This window comes from Patella vulgata, chromosome 1 (genome assembly GCF_932274485.2).
Source record: "Patella vulgata chromosome 1, xgPatVulg1.2, whole genome shotgun sequence".
NCBI lineage: Eukaryota > Metazoa > Mollusca > Gastropoda > Patellidae > Patella > Patella vulgata.
In genome coordinates, this window is record NC_065879.2 from 61,547,251 (window position 1) to 61,572,245 (window position 24,995).

At 34.8% G+C, this 24,995-nt stretch overlaps 2 protein-coding genes across 12 annotated transcripts in view; one reads left to right on the forward strand and one right to left on the reverse strand.

Moving 5' to 3' along the window:
* LOC126831050 (ras GTPase-activating protein nGAP) overlaps nucleotides 1–13,200 on the forward strand; it is a 152,754-nt gene extending 139,554 nt beyond the window's left edge. For all 10 annotated transcript variants that reach the window (XM_050561658.2, XM_050561665.2, XM_050561683.2 and 7 more), the window contains 13 exons: nucleotides 78–163; nucleotides 1,362–1,416; nucleotides 1,818–1,950; nucleotides 2,517–2,679; nucleotides 3,378–3,457; nucleotides 3,659–3,837; nucleotides 4,130–4,278; nucleotides 5,513–5,588; nucleotides 6,200–6,293; nucleotides 6,906–7,016; nucleotides 7,427–8,809; nucleotides 9,532–9,734; nucleotides 10,716–13,200. In XM_050561658.2, the coding sequence (XP_050417615.1) occupies nucleotides 78–163; nucleotides 1,362–1,416; nucleotides 1,818–1,950; nucleotides 2,517–2,679; nucleotides 3,378–3,457; nucleotides 3,659–3,837; nucleotides 4,130–4,278; nucleotides 5,513–5,588; nucleotides 6,200–6,293; nucleotides 6,906–7,016; nucleotides 7,427–8,809; nucleotides 9,532–9,734; nucleotides 10,716–10,968 (2,965 nt within the window). In that variant the 3' untranslated portion in view covers nucleotides 10,969–13,200. The remainder of the gene's footprint in view (nucleotides 1–77; nucleotides 164–1,361; nucleotides 1,417–1,817; nucleotides 1,951–2,516; nucleotides 2,680–3,377; nucleotides 3,458–3,658; nucleotides 3,838–4,129; nucleotides 4,279–5,512; nucleotides 5,589–6,199; nucleotides 6,294–6,905; nucleotides 7,017–7,426; nucleotides 8,810–9,531; nucleotides 9,735–10,715) is intronic.
* A 2,776-nt stretch (nucleotides 13,201–15,976) lies between these two features.
* The window catches only part of LOC126831351 (tyrosine-protein kinase SRK2), a 44,143-nt gene continuing 35,124 nt past the window's right edge, over nucleotides 15,977–24,995 (reverse strand). For both annotated transcript variants that reach the window (XM_050561924.2, XM_050561923.2), the window contains exon 9: nucleotides 15,977–24,221. In XM_050561924.2, coding sequence (XP_050417881.1) covers nucleotides 24,046–24,221 — 176 coding nt within the window. In that variant the 3' untranslated portion in view covers nucleotides 15,977–24,045. The remainder of the gene's footprint in view (nucleotides 24,222–24,995) is intronic.

A 24,995-nucleotide genomic window follows, 5' to 3' on the forward strand; every position in this document is an offset into this window, starting at 1 on the left:
CATAATTACAACTAAAAGAATTACCATGTCATAAAATATTTGCTGTTTATGATAAAGTTTATGATTGTATATTATAGTAATCTACCACCTGTTGATGTGATAACTGTTAATTTATTCCGGGAAGCAGACAGAAAGAAGAAAAAAGATAAAAATACCTTATTAGGTAGGTAATTTAATTGTAGAATAGATCTTCCCTTCGCCATTCTAAAATCGGTTACATGTCTGTCAGGAAATGGAAGGTTGTGTCAAAGACGTGAAGTTATCAATGACTAACAAACGAAAACAGAGGCCATTTGTCTAATGTAAGATATACTGTCAGACTATTGATGATGTAGTTATCCAGTTTCCGTAACTGTGAAAAGCTTTGCAATATTTATTTACTAATTTATAAGGGATCTTGGATTATCACCTAAAAAACATCTGCTACTGCTACTCTAGATTTGTGCATGATCTTGTCAAGATTTGACTTTGTGTGGGACCACCTTCATCTTATACAGAATTGGAAAGTGTCAATTATTATTCAATTTTCACCATTTGATGCCTAATACCATTTGCAATTTTAACAAAATCTGTATTTATAGCTTTCAAAACAAATATTTTCTTCAAGTGAGCTTTAATCATTATTCATTTCAAAATATTCATTTCATACATCTGCGGCATTCCATTTTTCCAAACCTTCTGGGGACAATCAATCCATGTATCGTGTTTGTAATGGGAAAATTCACCCATATATCTTGCTAGTAATGAGATAATTCACCCATTACATGTATCTTATCAAAAATGGGGGATCACGTGGCTAAGTGGGTAAGACGCTGGCTCACTAGCATGGAGGTCGGGTGTTCGATCCCAGCATTGGCCGAGAAAGTTCATTCAGATTTTCCGGCGTGGTTTCCTTCTGTCAGTGATGCAAGGTGGAGGGCCTGACAAGGACAGCTGTCTAGTCGTTCGGATGGGACGAAAAACCGAGGTCCTGTGTACAAATTGGCGTGCACATAAAAGATCCCTTGGCAGTTGGAATTCGATATAAGTGTAGGCCGTAGCGCCGCTGCCCGGGCAAAATTTCCCTCCCGTCTTTATTAGCCCAGTTTAGGAGCAAAACAGTAGGACTTTAAACCCCATTTCATTTCATTTCTTATCAAAAATGAGACAGTTCATCCATAATAGTAACAAACAGTTCACCCATATCTCATTAGTAATGGGACACCCATATATCCTAAAGAAACAGTAATATGACCATAGTAATCCCAAAATGGTGATGTATTATGTTGACAAGATATTATTGAATAAATGAATAATATATTATTGAATAAATGAATAATATGTTATTGGGGTTTATTGAATAAAACATATTGTGATTTCAGGTTATATTAATATTCCTATAGCTGAAATAGGTAACAGACAATATGTGGAAAAATGGTGAGTTTTAATAAATAAATTATTCTTCATGGGAACCTAGGAAATGAATTATCTAAAGCATGCAGTTCAGATCTAAGATCTATCATTATTATGCATAGAGGGTTTCATCCAACAATGTTACATGGAGTAGGGTCACCTCTCTGTACCACTATGTTAGTCCTGATTATGTGGTGTCAGGAAAATATTTAACATTTTTTGGAGAGTAGGCACACCTTTATTAAGGTCCTCCTGTCAACTTTACTGTTACTGTCTACTGGTTGTCGTGAGTTGTAGAATAGTTTACTGTTTAAAAGACCAATAATTTATTCCCATATAATTGTTTCTAATTTTGTAATCTTCCCTATCGATAAATGCCACTAAAGGATTTGCTAATATAATAGGGTTTGTTTTGATATATTTAGGTATACAGCGATGTCAGGAACAGTAGGTAAAGCGGGTAAAGATACAAAGACCGATTTACCAATTATACGATTAAAAGCCAGATATCAGACAGTTCACATATTACCACTGGACCTCTACTCAGATTTTATCAACGTAAGTACTTCAATGCTGGTTTTCACATTGTAACACCACCATGGTTGACAGAGAAAATGTTGACTAGTCATTCAGATGGGACAAAAAAAGAAGTCTATCCTACACATAAAACATAAAAATGAACCCTCGATTCGATGAAAGAATGCTGCAAATGCCATTGCACACATGTCCCTAGAAGATATAAAAACAAAGTCATAAGTATCACAAAATCATCTTTTATAGCATTTAACGTTCCGTATGTTTCCTCAGAAAACGCAACCACAAATTATGTTATTCAAATGGTTTTGGGTTCCTCTCTCTCTTTATTTTTATTTGGTTTTCCTAGAAGATATAAACGTATGTTAGTCTCGTTTTAGAATGCCTTTTACCACCTCTCATTTATAGGTGTTTGATTTGTTGCCTGACAACTTATATTTTAAATGTACATAACATTACTTTATGTTGATTTCATGCCACCACTATATTTATGCATTAAAGTGAACTTATAAACTTATTATCTATTTGAAACACATTTTGAGAATGTTTTTGCTGGAAGTATTCAATAATAAGTATGATTTATATTTCAGTTTTTACAGTCTGATTATTGTAAATTATGTGAAGGTTTAGAACCAATCGTTAATGTCCGTGACAAGGAAGACATAGCAACCACGTTGATACATATCATGCAGAAATTAGGTCTAGCTCAACAATTCTTATCTGATGTTGTCATGACAGAAATATACAGATTAGGTAAATATATAATGTATTTGTAGTACTCATTGCTACATGTATGTAAATAAATAGCTTTGGATTGATAATGAATACAAGTATTACGTAAACCATTTTGAATCTTGTTTGGCCTTTATGACCAAAATGTTGGACTGTTATGCCCGTTGTGTCTGACAAAGTGAAAGTGTGTGACAGGTGCCTTTGGCCTAGTCTTGCCTATAGAATATGTTAAATATTTGGTAAAAGTAGTACCAGTATCTAAGTTACAGCCATTTATTAACTTAATAAGATGACTTGTTAGGCATTGATTACGTAATGTTAAACTTACAGATGGATTTAATATCTTATAATAAAAGTATAATTTTCTATTCTCTGTCTCAGCTGGGGGGTTGAATGGATGATTGGTTAGCATGTGCACGCTGTATCATAAAGTCTGTCATTGAGTCAACTAGCGTGGTTTCGATTCACAGTTGTACGTGACAAGGAGTAGGGTCGTCTTTCCAACCTCGTGGGTTTTCTCCAGGTCCTTCAGTTATTCCCACTGCTAAAGACCCCTACGTGCAAGCGAATTATTGAAATAAAATTGAACCATGTGTTAGTCCCAAAATGACCTAGTTTGTGTCGAGTGGAGGTAAAATCCCAATTCTCACTCTCTCTATCTCCAAATGATAGTGTGTAATCAGTGGATCGATTAATATTGTATATTTTATACATTTCAGATAACGAACATTTAACATTCCGAGGTAACAGCCTAGCTACTAAAGCAATGGAAGCTTACATGAAACTAGTCGGAGAAAAGGTAAAAGCCATATTTTTTTCTTACAAAATATTGGTAGGTGTGTGGACTTCTCATATAAATGAAAGACAATAGACAGGTTAGGCTTGTATTTGATAGCTTCTTCTTAAATAACGATAACACCTTATGTCCAACCTGCTCTTTAAACTATCTAACAGTTATATTAGTAGTGGAAACTATATTGTGTTAATTATATTATTTCAGTTCCTTCATGATACAATTGGAGATTATGTGAGAAACCTGATTGAATGTCACGATGATTGTGAGGTCGATCCAACTAAAGTCAGTAACATAGCTACATTGCAATGTCATCAGAAAAATCTTGAAATGTATTGTCAAATGGCATGGGCAAAAATTATGAATTCTTACTGTTACTTTCCCAGGTAAATATATCTAATGTTTAACACATGTAAACTTTTAAAACTATTTAAATCTTCATATTTTTGCTGTTTAGTAATTCCAATTAAATACTTGAATGTTTTGAAAGTTTTGCAACTTGTATGGAGAATTGACCATCTTCTACCCAAATTTTACATGATGAAATCAATAGTTTTCATTCATGAAAAACAATATCAAGAGCCATTATCAAATTAAAGGTTTTCAATATATAAATATGGATATAACTCTCATATTTTGAATATATTGTTGTATAAATTATCTTGTAATATATTTCAGTGAATTAAGAGAGGTATTTTCTAGTTTCCGTGAGAGATGTATAGATCATGGTAAAGAAGATATCAGTGATAATTTAATTAGTGCTTCGATATTTTTACGATTTCTGTGTCCAGCAATTTTATCACCTAGTCTATTTAATTTAACACAAGGTATGTTCAGTTTATCACATTAAAGGGGCATTATGAGAGATTAGATAAAGAGCTGGCAGTTCTCACTATAATAGTTAAAAACTAGATAATGTAAAGGGAATATACTGAAAATTTCAGTCAAATTACTCCACTCTGAACCAAGATATTAGCAATTGAATTTTAGGCCTAGCCTCGATCATCATTACTAAAGTTAGTATGATAAAAAAAAACATAGTTTTGATTATCCATATTTGCATTTAATCATCAATGAGCATTGAGCAGCAGATCGGATTCAAAACCAATGAAAATCCAACACATAATGTAACTCGCGTATCATTTAATCTTTTGTATTTAGCTTTAATTTCTTTCACTTTCATTCAGTATCAAATCTTTGTTTGAAAATTTTGTAAAAATCATTTAAAATCATCTAATTTGTTTTTGCGTCAAGTTTAAAGCTGACCATCCAGTTTTCATAATGAGTGTCCAATTTACAAGCATTTAATTTCTCGATCACTGTTTAAAAATACACAACCAAATGTTTTTTGGTGTATAATGATTCATTTTTGAACAGTGGCCAGGAAATTAAATGCTTGTAAATTGGACACTCATTATCAAAACTGAATGGTCAGCTTCAAACTTGACACCAGTACAAATTAGATAATTTTAAATGATTTTTACGAAATTTCAAACAAAGATTTGATATTGAAAGAATGTGAAAGAAATTAATGCTAAATACACAAGATTAAATTATACCTGGGTTACCGTGTAAGATGGCATCGAGAATTGATAAGGTCTTTTCATGATAAATGTCTAATTAATAGTTGATATAACATTTCAGGCCTAAAAAAAGACCGGCAATAGGCAGATTTAGCTCTTGCATAATGTATGTTTAAGCTTGCTGCAATGGTTGTATATTTGTATAAGAGGGTTGACAGGAAATATATTTAGTTATTATATTAGCAAAGAATGTAGACGTTCCTTTAGTAGATGAAAAATAAATAAGGTTAGCCTGCAGCATCCAACTTAATTCCTTCCTGCCACCCAACACTGAAAATGATGTAGCCATGGAAATAAACATTTAACAGTTGTTAGTCTCAATAAAATAAACCCACCTTTTGTATACAACCATATCGGACTGAAGATGACTGTAAATTAATAGGTTTTATATTTGTTAATCATTTATTCATCTATGCTTGTGCTGTTTTCATTTACAGTTTTTCTTCTTTGTAAAATGTTTTCATCTTTATTAATTCAGAATATCCACAAGAAAGAGCGGCAAGAAATTTAACGTTGATAGCTAAAACTATTCAAACGCTTGCTAACTTTACAAAGTAGGTTTTCATTTTTATACATTTTGGAACAAAAGGCTTCTATTTGATGTAGAATGTCCAAACTTGGTATAGATGTTCATTAAGTGAATGTCTTGACTATATTTGATGATTATCATTTTCTGCTAATGTGTGGGGGTTAACGTGTGCATATTAGATGATAAGGTTTGCCATTGAAGTGGTTAGCGTGACAAGTAGTAGGGTAGCCTGTCCAACCTCATGTGTTTTCTCCAGGTGCTCCGGTTTCCTCTCACAGCTAAAGACCTCTATGCACAAGTGAATTATTGAAATAAAATTGAACCATTTATTTGTTAGTCCAGAAATGATCTAGTTTGTGTCACATGGATATTAAACACCATTTCGCCCTCTCATCTGCTGAGGCTAACTGGGATAAGTAATGATACCTTGTGTGATTCAATACCACGTCTAATTTTGGTAAAAATCATTCTCTATCTAAGTTAAGAAGGGTGGTAGGTAATTTGATTGCTAGATGCTTTATAAAAACACAAATGTGTAAATAATTAATGAATGTCACCTAGTTATTTTGAAATTAATACTGGTGATATATCACCCTTACTGTTGGCTTGTTATATAAATGTTTGTTTGATTTCTAGATTTGGTGGTGGTAAAGAAGAATATATGACATTTCTAAATGGTTTCGTGGAAAGAGAATCAAATAGTATGAAAACCTTCCTCAAACAAATATCAGTAAGTTGAATTTAAAGTCTGTGGACATGATTTGAATGATTTAGGAATCCTATACAAAATATTGTAAAAGTTGAATCTCTAATAGAAATATCAGTCCCAAAAGGGTTCAATGCTGTGATTTTCTATTGATCAGTGCTACCACCTATATAAATGTGTCAATAACATCTTTCCACAATTTTGCAATTTGCTGCAGGTTGATTGCCAGATACAAGAGTTTTTATTGTTATGAAATAATAACAAGGCCACTGCCATCTTTATTTTTTCCTAAATCTACATAATGGACTGGCTTTTGATAATGTGATTTTGTTTTTTTGATTAAATGTTAAATAATCAATCTCAGTGCATATATAACCATGGAATAAGGTGTGTGATATTTGATAGTTTGCGAAATATGCAAATCATGCACCGTTACTTTAAAAAAATATCTGACTTTCTGACACCATAGCATATTTTCTCCAAAATTCATAAGGAGATGAAATCTGCAAACTGCGGGATGTCATAAGAACATTATAGAAATTCATAGTATTGAAATGAAATAGAAGTAAGATTTCAGTGACATGGATTTTCAACTCTGTCAGAATGTTTGTTTAAATGTTTATTTGTTTTTTGTAGAGTTTAGATGGAGGAAATCAGTTTTTAGAATTTGATGGATTTATAGACATGGGGAGAGAAATCTCTATTTTACATTCAATGTTACAAGAAAACTTAGACAAGGCTTCAGAGGTAAAAATTTAATGTTTCCTTTTATAGTGTGATGACACCTATTAGTTCATACAAATTAAAAGATCCTCACCAGTATGTGATTTAAAATAGAGGTCTACCTGGGGTATACATGTTAACACTTAAAACAACCCTTGGAAGTTCGTATTTGATGAAGTGTTGGAAGAAAAACACCGTCCCAGCAAAATTATTTGACCCTAGCATTAGCAAAATTATCAATGTTAGCATGACTTTATAACTTAACTTTATTTATGTCAAGACAAAAATGTAGAAAATGCTTCTTTGTTAAAATTTATACATATAACCGAATGAAATAACGATTGTCACTTTTATTTAAACCTGTTTATATCCCTGGATAATCCTGATTGAAAACATTCAAGTTTTTAACAATTATAATACTTTTATATTTCCAGGAATCAGTGAAAAAATTGTCAAAGTTAAAATCCATTTTATCTCAGATCAGTGCTGCGATAGATGATCCTACGATTGGTCGAACGATGAAACATAATCGTAAAAGTCAAGTCTACGATAATCTAGTCAATGTACCAAGTTCCCACAATGCTACATCACCCACAAAAGCTTTACGGGATTTGTTAGAGCAGTGTGGAGAAGACCTTCCTATCATTCAACAGCTGAACAGACAATCGTCACAAAATGACGTCTTAAAAGAATCTCGTGATTATAGTGCTAAGCCTGTGAAACTTTCCAGTAGATTTGACTCTCGTTCTGCAACCTACACTCCGAGATCTAGTGAGGTGTCGAACGTGTCTGCACGATCAAGGAAAATTGATGAAGATCTTGTAAATCAGTCTTGGAATCAAATGGTCAGTGTGGCCGATAGTGTTAATAATGGAGGAGAATATTTAGACTTAATTCCTTTTATGGATGAGGATGCTCAGAATTCCTCCATGGAAATGGACCATAACACCCATGGAAGCCAAGTTTCTATTGGTCAACTCTCAACCATAGCTTCCTCTGGTTATCAGTCATTTAGTTATAGCCAGTCAAATTCCCCGATAGACTCTAATGGGCAAGAGGATAGAACAGCACATGAAACATCTAAGTCACCACCAGCTCTGGGCTACACGTATCCGCTTCAATTCTCTAATCCTCTGTACTCACATCAGCTGACCAGCAATTCGTCATCTTCATGTCGCCGCACACTAACTCCATCATCATCCACATATCAAGCATCAAGTGACAGTTCAATAAATAGTGCTGATGAAACGAGCTCTGTCAGACAACCAAACCCAATCGTTAAAAACGACTGTGGTAAATCCCAGAATCCTCTCCACCAATTGTCTCAGTTATCATCAAGTTCCTCTAGTTGTGAGTCGTTAACAGAACAGCCAGTTTACGGCAACAGCAGATCGTGTTCCTCCTCTAGCAGTTCAGTCAAATTTTCAATGATGCAAACAGGATCGAGTCCTGCTCATTCGCACAGCACACCACGCATGGACCGTGTATTGTCGAGACATCGTGACACTCTGCCTCACGACCATTCTGAAGGCCGATCACGACCATACCATCTGTCACACAGTATGGATTTTGGCTATTTGTCAAAACATAATTATTCGGATACTTTACGTCGTGCCTCGACAGACACATTGATCACACAGGCAAACAACCAATCAAATCGTCTACGATCTGGAAGTTCAGGATCATTATGTCATAGTGGGGAAGATAACTTGTCAAGCAGTGGTTCATCTAGAAGGTTATCTCCCTTGAGTTCAGTTCACATGGGTATAAGTTCGGTTCAACGTAAATTACAAGAACAAGAAAAGACTAAGATTGAGGTAAACAATAACTAATCATTGCTTATATTCATTGTATCTAAGGTATTCGCCGTTTTGTTGATCACGTGATTAATATAATAAATTAACAGTCGTGTGTGAAGTGTAATCGCTATAAGTTCCGAGTTGTCATGAGCGCTCCGAATTCAGTTGCTTTCAGTTGCTGATATGATCGACATATGTACAGTGGCAACTGACTAAAATTAGTTGCTTTTGGTTGCTAAGTTGACAAAAGTCCCCCTTTAAATATTGGATATTAGCATCTCATATCTTCACAGTAAGATAACAACATCAACATTGATTGAAATGGACCAATACTGAATTCGGATTCATTCTTTTAATTTCAAATATTAGGGAAAATATTGAGTGCAAGGTTTAGCTCCTTTAATAATGTTAATTCTTATACAAAATGTGTATGTTCACTACTGACTATGGATACATCTAGTATTTCTGTGGTTCATCCTGTAATGAATAAAGTGAAGTATTTTTTGGTTGTTCAACAATCTCTTGTCACTTTAACAATCCATGTCACAATCTCTTTTTCCATTAGGACATGAAAGCTGACAACCTGTTTAGTGTATTAGATGTTATTTACAAGCTGTCCATAACATATAAAGTAATCACAACCACTACTGTATGCACCATCTCTCTCTCTCTCTCTCTCTCTCTCTCTCTCTCTCTCTGAATTTGCTAAGTGTTAAAATATTTTGACATGTATATTTCAGTACGAACAACAGGTGCATGTTTTACGACAACAGTTGGCTGACGCCCAGATTGTATTGGAACAAGCAGAAGCTCGTTTATCAGAACATGAAGAGACAACCCATCAGGTAGCAAGAGAATGGCAACAAAGGTTACAAGAGAGTGAGGAAAGGATGAGATTACAACAGGCAGAGAAAGATGACCAGATGAAGTCTATTATACACAGGTACGTAAACCCGTTCTTTAAAGTGGAGCAATTTGGTATTCCAACAGTCAAGGCACTAACCTCTAGATTACATTGAGAAAAACCTTGATGAATTTCAAACTGGTCATCATTTGTCAGAGTTAGTGCCCACGTCACTAACAAGTGTTGTTTGGCTGGGGCATAAAAATAAAGTACATCCATCTGCACATTGGCATGGATGTAAACTCAACGATTTGAGTGTGTCACTATACTCCGTAACCCTTTGTGCCACCCAGCATAGGCATTTGTGGAGGTCAGTGGGTGCTGTGTGAGACAAAGGTAGCGCAAGGCTTGTGTAGGTATTTTTGTGACATAATGCTATGTAGTTTTGGAAAATGTTCAAAATTTTGCCAAAATTGGCGTTGTCACAAATGCGACACAATTATTAATGTGATATAAATATATCTATTTCTGTGAGTAATGCAGTGTTGTTCAATATTTAGGGGGGCAATTTGTAAAGCAACTTTTTGTATCATAAGGTCTGTCACTTTGTCAACTGGCGTGGTGTCGATTCCGTGGTTGTACGTGACAAGGAGAAAGGTTGCCAGTTCAACCTCGTGGGTTTTCTCCGGGTCCTCTGGTTTCCTCCCACTGCTAGAGACCCCTATGCGCAAGCGAATTATTGAAATAAAATGTTAGTCCCGAAATGACCTAGTTTGTGTCAAGTGGATGTTAAACCACATTTCTGTTTCTATTACTCTCCAATAACTGGAACAGCTAAATTGGTGTTTGTTACTGGTACATGTTTTGTATAATACATGTAAGAAGCTTGAAGAACTAAACGTCAATCAAATTTTAAATATTTGTGATAATTATTTCATGGGGGTTGTTACACTTGATCAGTATTTAGTGTCTTTTAAAACAATAAATATGTGACAACCCTTGTAGAGTACTCGGATGACTAGGCTGCTGTGAGTGTATGTTGTATTGCCTGGCAACTTACCGTTTGATTTTTTTTATCAGATTGGTTTTAATCGAAGACGAGTTAAAGAAGGAACAAGTTGAGATGCAACGAGTGGTCAGTGAAAAACAAGCTGTCATTGAGGCACAGGAGCGAAGAATAACAACTGTAGACGCGGCCAATGCTAAGTTATTACAAGCATTAAATGAATTGAAAGAACGTTATACTACAACACAACGTAATGGAATCCTTGGATCCAATCGACCCAAAATAACGTCTGCTGAGTTGGGAGGTTTTAAAAGCAGTTCTTGTTAACAATAAATTAATTTCAACTCTGTATTTTTTACTGTTAAAGGAGTATGTGGATCGTCATTCTACAAAATATAGTGAAAATTGTGAATTTAAATTAATAACAATGTTTGTGACAAGACTGGAGAGGAATTACAAGAAATAAAAAAATTACACATATATCAGTGTAAACACTATATGACTTTTATTTAAACAATACTTCTAGTTATCAGAGATGTTAATTTGAAGTCTGAATCTTGTCAACTGGAATTATTATGCACCCACATATACAATGAGTATATTGTCATTACCCTGATCTGTTCATTATCTACAGGGCTGTAGAGGCTTGTGTTTTATCTGATAGACATTTTCTGATAACTACTTACAGAGTTATCGCCCTTGATCAATTTGAAGAATCTGGAGGCTTAAATTATTATAATCATATTCACTTGAAATTTAAACACAGTGTGTACATGTAAGTCTAATGATTAAGAACAATGTCAGACAGGAACAGCTAAAGTCATCATCTGATTTTGTATAATTAAATTTTAATTATTTCTGATAGATACTTCATGGGTTTTGTTTGTACAGCATTCTGAATATTCTAACAACAAAAGTTATCATCTGATTTGTATGAAATTTATGTGCATTATGCATTTTAATTACTTCTAGTTTAATGACTCCTGCATTACTTTGTAAAAACTTGTGACAAGATTTATCATCCAATTTGTATGCAAGTCATCTGCATTAGCTTAATTAGTGAATCTTATTGAAATTTCAACAATACCCATTTATTACTTCTACAGTTTACCTCTCTTTGTAGAACCTTACGAATGCGCTAATGATTAAAGTTATTATCTGATATATATGAAATTCATATGCATTATTTGAAACGCAGAAACCTATTACACCAATTTCTGTTAATTACTTGTAGAGTTATGGCCCTTGTTTCACTTTGTATAATCTTGTGGGCCCTCTAATGACAAAATTTATCGTCAGATCTGTATGCAATTTAGTGCATATTTCATATTTGTGAAATGAGGAAGCTTTTTGAATTTCAGATGTGATGTTATAGAGTCTAAAGATTTTGCCTTGTGGACTGTTCAGACCACTACTTGGTAACCTATCTCTAGTGTCTTGTAAATGTTCCCATTACATGCAAAAGACTAAATATGTGAGAACCAATGTGGACTGATCGGATGACTTAGCTCCTCTGGACGAATGGAGTTCTCAGATGACGTCAATCATGATACTATGTTTTGTTGCCTTGCAATTTATTATAAAAAGTAGACGACTCCCAGTGGGAGGAATTAACAATATATCTTATCTTTGTAAGTTACCCCTCCCTCTTTATATGTTATGTGTTGACGAAACATTAAATCGCTTTCCTTTCTCCATAATTATTTATCTGGACTTTTTCATTCACTTTTAATGTTTACTATTTTTCCCACTGATTATTTGAAAACGAACCTGAAACACGTTAAAAAATATGATGCAGACATGATACTGTTTACTTGCTAAAAGAACTGATGTCTATGTTTTATGGTGCCATATATTCATATTTTTTGTAAATATTTTTAAAATGAATTCCATGATTAAAATTTTGTGCAATATATAATAATTACCTCTAATTGAGTATACATACGTAATTTGTAAAAATGCTTCTTTCATGTAACTAACCACAGATCTGGATTGTATGGTTGGAATACTCTCCAATATTTTTTGTTGAATGATATCTTGAAGGTGTAAAGTTACTGTCACTGGTACAGATGAACCCAGACAAATTTTCTGATTCAAGAAAGTGTTACAATCTCATAGATGTTACCATTTATATAGGAGCTAACAGTTATTACTATTGTTAATTAAGTACTACGCTGTTTTAAGTATATATTATATAGTGGCTATATATAAGACTTTATATGAAACAAGTCTTGTTCTTCAGTCAGCTTTTAAACTGTGAAGAACATTTTGAAATTGTATCATATTGAAACGTTTTAGTCATGTGAATTGAAAATATTAAATTGAATCATGTGTTTATTTATTATTATGTGTATGTATTTATATTTTTATTGTAAAATATCACATTCTATTGTAAATCATTTTCATTGACCATATAAGGGCAAATTTCAAGGATTACCTAGCAGTTTGTCATGAGCATTAGTGTATAGTCTGCTATGTATATATGTATTTTAGGAAGTCAGAGATATTGACATAGATATAAAGATTTTTTTTTGTTATAATAAAAAAAATTGTGCATCATCCGTGTGATTTCTTTCAAATTAGGGGGTTGGTTGGCTGAATGGTTAGCACGTTCGCACTGTATCATAAGGTTTTGATTCCCCGTTTTTTTGTGACAAAGAGTAAGGGTCGCCTGTCCAACCTTGTGGGTTTTCACCAGGTCTTCCCACTGCTAAAGACCCCTATGCGCAAGCGAATTATTGAAATAAAATTGAACCATGTGTTAGTCCCGAAATGACCTAGTTTGTGTCGAGTGGACGTTAAACCCCATTTCCCTCTCTTTCTTTCAAATTAAAAGCCATTATGATATTGGAACACTAGAAATTAATGTGTCACAAAATAAAAAACATACTACTCATTCACCTAATGAGAGAGAGAATGGGGTTTAATGTCCACTCGACACAAACTAGGGTTCAATTATATTTCAATAGGGGGGCTGGATGGCCGAATGGTTAGCACGTGCGCGCTGTATCATAAGACCTGTCATTGAGTCAGCTGGTGTGGTTTCGAATCCCCGGTTGTACGTGACAAGGAGTAGGGTCGCCTGTCCAGGGTTTTCTCCGGGTCCTCCCACTGCTAAAGACCCCTATGCGCCAGCGAATTATTGAAATAAAATTAACCATATGTTAGTCCCGAAATGACCTAGTTTGTGTCGAGTGGACGTTAAACCCCCATTTCTCTCTCTCTTTCTTTCAATAGTTCACTTGCGTGTATGGGTCTTCAGTAGTGGGAGGAGCCGAAGAAAGCCTACAGTTTAGACAGGCGACCCTTACTCTGTGTCACCGGGACAATTTTTAAACTAACAAAAACATATTCGTCACACATGACGAAGTTGCAAAATGTGAGTTGTCAATAGAACAAAATGTGCTCAAAACTGCAAAATTTTCTGTGGGTTCCTGCTGATATATACTATTCAAAAAAAGTAGGGGATATTTGATTTTGGGGGCATAATACTAAAATATGCAAATGACTACGAAAAAAGTCACTATAGAACCTAACAGAAGAAACATTTCCAGTTACATGTGACGCCCAAACGCACCAATAGCTACCGCATGGAATGCAGGTGATGCTTGGGATCATCATGGGGGTCCAACCCAAGATTTGCACGACTCTGACTTTGAATGTTACAGTCATTGTGGCATTGAATTCCAGGGTGGAAACATCAGTTTAATTGTTTTAGTGACCAGAAAACAAATTTTGATATGCGTCGGCTTACCCAAAATGAAAGGTTACGTGCCCTTGGCATGCTACAGATCGGCACAACACAGGCGGTTGTGGCGCGGACGATGAATGTTTCTCAGTCTGTCATAAGCAGGCTATGGTCCAGATACCGTGATACACAATCTGTACAGGACAGACCACGCTCAGGTCGACCAAGGGCGACAACTCAAGCCCAGGATCGATTTATCCGTACCTTGGCCTTGAGAAATCGTCTCATCACAGCAAATCAGATCAGCGCTCGTCTTCAAACAGACACTGGTGTGAGAGTGAGTGGCCAGACGATTCGGAATCGACTGCATAGTGGTCACCTTCGCGCCCGACGTCCTCGCGTGATCCCTTGTTTGAGAGATCATCACATTCAGGCAAGACGTCGTTGGTGTAGGGATCGTCAACACTAAGATAATCGACGCTGGAGCAATGTGATGTTTTCAGATGAGTCAAGGTTCACTGTTGATTTTTTGGACAGACGTAGGAGGGTGTGGCGTCGTCGAAACGAGCGCTTCCAAGACGTTAACGTCATCAGACATGATCGATTTGGGGGTGGTTCTGTTATGGTGTGGGGAGGCATCACTGTTGCTGGAAGAACGGCTTTACATGTTGTTGCAGGGCGTGTTACAGGCCAGTACTACCGGGACAACATCTTGGCAGTCCATGTTGTGCCGTTCGCACGACGTCATGGCCGCCGTTTCATCTTCCAGGATGACAACGCAAGATGTCACAGGGCCAGGATCGTTACAGGTTACCTCCAACAACAGAACATCACCACATTACCTTGGCCAGCACTGAGTCCCGACCTCTCCCCCATCGAGCATGTCTGGGACATGCTTGGACAGAGGTTACGTCAACGTCAACAACGTCCTGCCAATGTCCAAGAACTTGCTGCTGCGTTGCAACAGGAATGGGACAATCTGGACCAAAATGACCTTAGACGTCTCATTAGGAGTATGCCACGTCGGATCAATGCTTGTTTGGCAAACAGAGGAGGATTTACCCGTTACTGACTTGGTTGTGATGCTGTGGTAACTTTGCTGTTTGACCCCGGATATCATTTTACCCTTATAATGGTCAGTCTGTGCCTTACTTAGTCTAACGATCATTTGGAATAAATCGATGAATGTGAACTTCATTTCATTTTGTCATTTGTTTCTTCGTCAGTTTCATTAGGTGACTTTAATAACACTTAAAAATCAAATATCCCCTACTTTTTTTGAATAGTATATAAGAAATAGTTTTTTGGGGCCTTCATCACCTCTGCTAAATGTCTTAAGCCTTTGAATACAGACGCCCTGAACAACATAAGGCCTATATACTAGCCCCCCAGGGTAAAAATGGAGCCAAGCCAGGAACAAGAGGGGTTGATTGACTTTAGGGAAATAGGGCTAACACAGTTATACTCAACAACAATGGCTGGTTTATTATACACAGGCACAATATTTCAATAAGTATCCTCTTATGGTTATCAAGCAAAAATTGTTGTTTCCAATCACTAATTGCCACTAAAGGATTATTACATAAGCAGCTTAAATGACCAAGGAAAACCTCAAAGTCAATTCTTAATTTAATACAAAGAAACACCTTTTTATTGATCTCAATAGAGACTTTATTTGACAATCTATACATTTAATTAGTTATGTGGAGTAGATAACCATGGCAACAAGAGAAGATAATAAACAAATCTTCTGTATCACTATGTTTACAGTACATATTTTACATAGCGTAGCATATACATGTTCATCAATTTTTTATTCAACTATATTAGACAACCATAAAAATGCAAACTACTGGTACTGGATGACAAAGTAATATAGTCAAACAAAAAATCACTTGGGCTCCAAAAAAGACATTTGTAAACATATTTGAAGTTATAATAAAATATTGCCTGGAACTTTTTTTCCAACAGTAAACTCTTCACAAATATCTTTCTTAGCACAAAAGACATAAATTAATTTGGAAGTTGCCCAAAATTGTGAGAAGTTAGTTGAAGAGGAGAAAAGGCATGTTAAATGGGTAAATGATAAACATAATATTTACAATGTAATGGCATGTAATGAATATATTAAAATTGTATTCTGATGACTCCAGCCAAAATTGTCTCCTAATCTACTACAAACAACAAATATTATACTATTCAAAAAAAGTAGGGGATATTTGATTTTGGGGGCATAATACTAAAATATGCAAATGACTACGAAAAAAGTCACTATAGAACCTAACAGAAGAAACATTTCCAGTTACATGTGACGCCCAAACGCACCAATAGCTACCGCATGGAATGCAGGTGATGCTTGGGATCATCATGGGGGTCCAACCCAAAATTTGCACGACTCTGACTTTGAATGTTACAGTCATTGTGGCATTGAATTCCAGGGTGGAAACATCAGTTTAATTGTTTTAGTGAACAGAAAACAAATTTTGATATGCGTCGGCTTACCCAAAATGAAAGGTTACGTGCCCTTGGCATGCTACAGATCGGCACAACACAGGCGGTTGTGGCGCGGACGATGAATGTTTCTCAGTCTGTCATAAGCAGGCTATGGTCCAGATACCGTGATACACAATCTGTACAGGACAGACCACGCTCAGGTCGACCAAGGGCGACAACTCAAGCCCAGGATCGATTTATCCACACCTTGGCCTTGAGAAATCGTGTCAGCACAGCAAATCAGACCAGCGCTCGTCTTCAAACAGACACTGGTGTGAGAGTGAGTGGCCAGACGTTTCGGAATCGACTGCATAGGGGTCACCTTCGCGCCCGACGTCCTCGCGTGATCCCTTGTTTGAGAGATCATCACATTCAGGCAAGACGTCGTTGGTGTAGGGATCGTCAACACAGGGATAATCGACGCTGGAGCAATGTGATGTTTTCAGATGAGTCAAGGTTCACTGTTGATTTTTTGGACAGACGTAGGAGGGTGTGGCGTCGTCGAAACGAGCGCTTCCAAGACGTTAACTTCATCAGACATGATCGATTTGGGGGTGGTTCTGTTATGGTGTGGGGAGGCATCACTGTTGCTGGAAGAATGGCTTTACATGTTGTTGCAGGGCGTGTTACAGGCCAGTACTACCGGGACAACATCTTGGCAGTCCATGTTGTGCCGTTCGCACGACGTCATGGCCGCCGTTTCATCTTTCAGGATGACAACGCAAGATGTCACAGGGCCAGGATCGTTACAGGTTACCTCCAACAACAGAACATCACCACATTACCTTGGCCAGCACTGAGTCCCGACTCTCCCCCATCGAGCATGTCTGGGACATGCTTGGACAGAGGTTACGTCAACGTCAACAACGTCCTGCCAATGTCCAAGAACTTGCTGCTGCATTGCAACAGGAATGGGACAATCTGGACCAAAATGACCTTAGACGTCTCATTAGGAGTATGCCACGTCGGATCAATGCTTGTTTGGCAAACAGAGGAGGATTTACCCGTTACTGACTTGGTTGTAATGCTGTGGTAACTTTGCTGTTTGACCCCGGGTATCATTTTACCCTTATAATGGTCAGTCTGTGCCTTACTTAGTCTAACGATCATTTGGAATAAATCGATGAATGTGAACTTCATTTCATTTTGTCATTTGTTTCTTCGTCAGTTTCATTAGGTGACTTTAATAACACTTAAAAATCAAATATCCCCTACTTTTTTTGAATAGTATAGTAAGAACAAAATAGCACTAATTTTGCATACAGTGTCAAAGGTCATCAAGTTTTTCTATTTGACTAAAACATTATTTTCCACATGAAAGTTTGCTGTAGTCAGTGGAAACATATAAGGCTGGAGCGATCAAGACTATTAAAATGGTTGAATATAGGCTATAACACATATTAAACACTAACTAAACAATTTAAAAATAAAGTATTGTATTGGGTCAGAATTGATCTGATTGGTGCTAAGTTAATCTCTACAAGATTGGTACCTAGTTAAGATCTACAAGATTGGTACCTTGTTGTTATAAAGCACTACAATATTGATACCTAGTTACGTTCTATAAGCTTTAAGTGAAAGAACATTGCATATAATTAATAATGTGCCCCTGGTCCTCGTTATTTTTAACATACATGTACTTTCCAGCACTGTTGAAACAGGAAACAGATTGAAAAAAAAAAAACCTTCAACAACAATCCATAGAGAAAACAACTTTAAAAGATCACAAACCAACAAAAAAAAACAACAAGGAAATAACAAACTAACCAATGTTTATATCTTTTCAAGTCTCTTCATTATTAAAACCACAAAGGAGACTTTAAATGAAATTGTCATCAATCAGTCTTTTATCATACTGAAAGTTGAACATGCATATTAATTAAAAATGTAACCATTTCAGCTGCAGTACTTGTAATATTCTTGGTTAATTCCAATTCTCAAGATAGTCACTTTGTGTAATCAGATGTTATTTTGGTTGCCAATCAATTGGAGAAATTTGAACATCAATTGTTGTTTTTGAAAGATGTGGAGATTTATAAGATTCAGTAAGTTTGTAGATAATGTACTAACCTAAAGACTGGACCTTGTTTGCTTTTTATACAATAATGATATTGCTACTTTAAAGGCAATCTCCAATTATAAGTAGGCTACGCTATTGCCGACTAGGCCCCTGTGAGATCAGACACAGTATTTATTTGCATTTTAAACTTGTTTTTAGATTCTGCTGATGCTTTAAAAATAGTCTATCTACCTTTGAACAAACATAATGGTGCCACTGTTTGTGCCCTGTCATGTGACTTATCGTTTGGAAAAAACGATTTGATGTCATTCCCGGATTACATCTATTTAAGGCAGACAGCTAGCTTATGGTTTGCTTGTCTGCGATATCACCTCGGTGGAAGCGGACGTAAAACACAACTAACAACTTATGGTTTGTTGTTTATCAGAATGAAGAAGTAGACACTGTAACAAGGCTAACATTTCAAACTTTTGCCAGTTAGTTTAATTCTTTAAATTAGCCAGCCTTTTCTTCTTTTTTTTTTTTCAAAGAATAGAACAATTTTCCTAAATCTATTAACCATATTATAAATTTAACTATATTCAGTGTTTTAAGGTTAAATTCATTGAATTACATATACCTAAATATATGACATATACATTACAGACAGCTGGTCAATTTCAGTACCAGTCAGATGATATTTTAAAATTTCTTAATTATTTTACTAAACTATATTTTTATTTATTGCTTCAAGTCTTTTCCAGTTTTATTTCTAATCATATATATATGATTTATTTTATAAAAAAAAATCATTAATAAAACAAAGACAGTCAAAATATATTGTTTTACAATATTGCTTATATCAGGAAGAATAACATTGAAAAAGCGATAAACATTTGAAGCTTGTTACTCATGACACGAACTTCCTGGTGTATAAAATAATGCCTGATATTGTTAATTTTAAAACCTTATTAAAAGATCAACAAGGCTTAGATTGAATAGAAACTTATTTGCAAATCATTTGATAATACTGTCAACAAAATATCCTTATCATATTCACAGGGGCTTGTAACTATTCATTAAAGCCAGAAAAATTATTATTGCCTCTATTTTGCTACATTATTGAATTATTAGTTTGAGCACACATAGATTGATTACACTGAGCAACACAGATTCAATTGTCATATTACTTTGTCTGTGCTCTATCCATGATTGTACACTGTTTGCTCAACATAATATGTATGTCTTATTGAGCAGTTGTTAAATGTACACTTTACTTTTACCATACGATTTATGTTATCTAAAATGAGCATGATGAAGAGGTAATAGTTTAAAATGATACACTAACACTTTGCTTTCACTTTTAATCATATCTGATTATTGTGGGGATCAACACAACTACCATCACTCCAAACAGTAAACATTCAAAATTTACATCCATTTCTGTCAAACACAATGAACAGAAAAGAATGCAAAACCCCAATAGTATCTATAACAATTATCTGTTCTGTTTAATTATTGTGTATAGAAATCAACATTTCAAATCAGCTACATGTAAACAAAAAACATTCAAGAGTATAAAATTTAGCATAAATAAATCTGTAGGCTTTTTTAAAACATTTCTAAATTAAACAATAAAACGTTAATAAAACTCTACCAGAAAAACGTATATATTTGTTTATATACATATATATATCTACAATCAATATATTTCAATGGGTCAATGGCAGTGATTGGTTGAAAATAAATGTCAACAAAGATGGTGTAAACAAACTTGAATATCTTGAAAATAAAACATGAAATATCATAAAATTTTAAGACTTTTAGTAGATAAGTATTTTTATCTTTTGAGTTAATGCGGTTGTAATAATTAAACGTCAGATCACCATGATTAAATGTGTTGACGTAAAAAGTATAGTACAAATAACTTATTTAAGCTGTGCAATAATTAAAGTAGCTAAGTCTCTAACTCAATATCATCCAAAGTCTTAGACATTGAAAACACGAATTATTTGTCAATTTAAATCAACATTGATGTTGTGATTTTACCGGTAAAAGATGGGCTTCTAATATCAAATATTTAAGACAAAATAAGCATTTTACCATTGTTACACGAACCGTGTACCATAATGCGTTTCACCGCCATTTGTAACAAGGGACTCCAAGAGATGGGGTCTAACGTCCACTCGACACAAACTAGGTCATTTTGGGACTAACACATGGTTCAATTTTATTTTCATAATTTGCTTGCGCGTAGGGGTCTTTAGTAGTGGGAGGAAAATGGGAGGACCCGGAGAAAACCCAGCAGGTTGGACAGGCGACCCTAATCCTTGTCACGTACAACTGGGGAATGTAAACCATGCCAGTTGACTCAATGACAGACTTTATGATACAGCGCACACATGCTAACCATTCAGCCCCCCCCCCCTTCGAAGAACGAGGCTAGACATATTCCACAAGTCATGTCAAACGGTGACGCCATGTTCTTCTCTGGAGAACATGCATAATAAATAGTATTCGTGTTGACTGGAATAACTAGCCGCTAGAGGTTGCCATTCGATTGAGACTTCTGGCATATTTTGCCAAACATAACTGATTTGAAATTAGAGTAAAAACGGAAAAGATTGAATGTAAATCAGTTTCTATATATTTATATTACATACATTGCAACCCATTTGTGTCAATTTCTAGGTCCCAAATATTAGCGATTAAGCTCCTTTAAGTTAAACTATTCTATAAATAACCCCTAAAATGCAATTATATTGCACAGTTAGAATCATAGATGTAGATTAAACAATTAATGATTTAAAAGAAAACAGAAAATGGCTGGTCTGAGAACAAAGATATGTTAAATTATTGTCAGGTACACACATTATCTTTCACCTGAGTGAGTGGTGAGGTTTCATAAAGGAAAAGTAAATATTGATATAGGGTCATCTGATTTTGATTTAGACTAGGTGAAGCCCTAAGCTGACCATTAAACATTCCAAAGGTTTTTGGAAAATGGGGAATAACCCAAAAGATGGTAGCTATATTTTTATTTAGGTTTTAAAAAAAATCATTTTATATGTAACAGAGACATTTTACATGCTTTCGCACAACAAACTGCATTTTCAATTTATACATGTAATATTATTTTTATGCCTGATCAAAAATCATTTTAACTTCAATACTATCAGAGTTAAATACCATGAGTACCTCTTTTACAAAACATGTGATAAATCTAGCAAAACTCATGATTTTTCTCTAGCACCAATAAACTTCACTGTTATATACATAAAGACTTTCATTGACCATTTCAAAATTATTAAAAATATGAAAAAAGCATAACGATGCATAAATGGGGTGTCTTACCTTGATTGTAAGAACATCATTCATTTTATACATTGATAAATAAGACACCCAAGAGTGGTAAATCACAACCAAGAATATATTTTCTTTAAAAATCTCAAATGAATTTAAAGTAACACTGGTTTTTATCATCTAACTTAGTTTACATCGCTAATACTCAAACAATTATAATTACATATCACTTTAAAACTAAAAGAAAATAGTTTTCATGGGGATTGGTGTCCATATTTATAGATGTTTTGTTGCCAATAATTCTTTGAACTCTCTGTTTCGCCCTATAATTTAAAAGCATGGATTCTGATTTATAATCAGTAATTTGTTTTGTAAAAGGGACACTTGTTCTATTTAAGAAATAATTATAATTGACCAAACATAAAACCGATTACTCACCATCTTATAAATTACGAATACAGTTTACAGTGTGAAAGCATGTTGATCTAAAACGAGATCTGACACTATTTAAGACACGATATTTTGATTGGATATAAACAAGTTATTATCTCTTACATGATGAATGCATGTTATATTGTTAGTTTACGGGGGTGTACCCATGCTATTTAAGCGATGAACTTTTAAACATACCATAGAACCATAAATCCTGTGTAATTTTACACCACCTTCATCAATGAAAAAACTTGATTTAGTATAAATTTTTAGAGCAGTAAAGATTACGTTTAAAACAAATTCTTTTCGATGTATATCTATTTCATACGGCAAAATTTGTTCCATTCATGGCACGGAAATAAATTTCATTATTTAGTCATGCTAAATTTAAATAAGCTTAACATCTGGTTGCTTGAGTTCTTGGTACAATTTATTTTACATGATCCACAGAAATTTTGTTAACTAATATTTACACGGCAGTATGTGAAATGTATGCAGCGTTTATAAATAACTGAAATTTGATACTAAGTCTTATCGTGTCATGTGGCTATTGTGTGACTTGATAGCAGCAATTACACAGTTATTATTGTGTCAGTTATTGAGACAAATCTACAAGAAAATTGTTTTTCATATAAGAGATACCATATCTGTAGTATAAAACATGAAATTTAATTGCACCTATTCCTCACAAGAAGGGGTGTGAATGTCTATGTAATTTTACTTTTAGTTAAGACTTGTGATTATAATTTATAAATGTAATTAATGTGTATGATTAGTAAGATATTTTAAATGAGACTACATCATATATTAATTATATCAAATATTTTATACATTTATTTCAAGCATGTAAGTTATTATTGGATTCCCTGAACAATTTCATAGTTTTGTCATTTCTGCCCTAAAAATACAACATAATTATATACTAGGGTCTCACCATTAGATTGTGATCCCTTTTATATTATATACACGGCTTTCACTATAAATAATAGTATAATGCTATTGCTAGCCATGCTGACCCAACTGTATGAACAGTACTATAGCCACGGTCTACTGTATACAACTTTAACTTTGATTTCTTACAGGTCTTCTATAGTTGCTGGTCTTTTCTATCTGTTTCCACATTAGATTCAGTCTGAATAAACACACTCAACACTTGTAAAATATTTACTATTCCTTTGTTAAAATATGCAGTGTTGCTTGCTGAAAATGGCTTAAGACTTATTTCACAATCTGAGAAAGGAATTTCACTGTCATTTTTAAAAAGTTTTTCACTACCACTTACTAATTAGCACTTATCCACTTTAAGTTAATTGGGTCAACTTTGAAGTGAGCACTTAAAAGTAAAATATAGTGAGCATAATGAGCAGACAATGTGGTATCCATGACAACCAGTACATTAATTCAATCAGTCACACACCTCCAGGATTCAATTTTCATCTATTATTACTTTCCACAAACTTCATCAGAAATCTTAGTCAGAACAGATCAATCAGCTGTCATTATAGTCGTGTAAAAAAGTATTTAAAAAGTCAAAGCTTGGGCGGGAGTGGGCATTCGTCTGCCAACACGTACAGATGACGTCATAAACCTCAGGAGGACAGTTCTCTGGTCGTGGGATTCGATAACCACGCTGAACGTTTTCAAAAGACTCCTTACTGGCCATTCCTGAAAAAATAAGACAACACACTCAACACATTTTAAGAGCGACTAACCCATTATCATAAATCATTAGAATTTGTTTGGCTGTAATTATCATAAAGAATTAATAATCAATACGATTCTTCGTCTCCTGACCTTAAACAGTGTGTATAAAGTCAATAGGATATTAACTTTGGTCTGTAGAGCGTCAACAAGCACAAGGGATGACAACAATATATGATCACATCTCAATGTGGCCATAATCAACTCAGATTAAATTCTTGCAATACAGAATATCGTGAATTATTCAACTAAATCATACATCCTTCTCAAGCTTTACCAAATTCTTGCCAGAGTTCAAGCCCCTACATTTCATTTCAAACCATGACATAAGTGTCTGTGTCAATCAAAGACAAATAAGGTTCAGACAGCTTCAGCGGATCTTGCATGTCAATGTAAATTATCTGCTCAAATGGTGGGTTTTATTGACCAATATCAGGTTTACTATTTTAAAAAGAAATATCCATTGTATACAGTAGATCTAAATTTAACTAACTAAATAAACCTAGTTTGTAATTAGTCTAAAATATTGCATTGACAGGATATTACTATATATCAAAGAGTAATGAAGTATTATTAGTAACCTAGAGCCAAGTGAGCAATGACAATAAGAGGGAGTTGCAGTGGCTCAGTGAGTAAGATGTTGGCTCGCTAGTCTCAGGCCCCATGTTTCGATCCCAGTGTGGCCGAGAAAGTTCATTTCACTGATCGCAAGAAATTGGGGGACAACAGAGGGTTCAT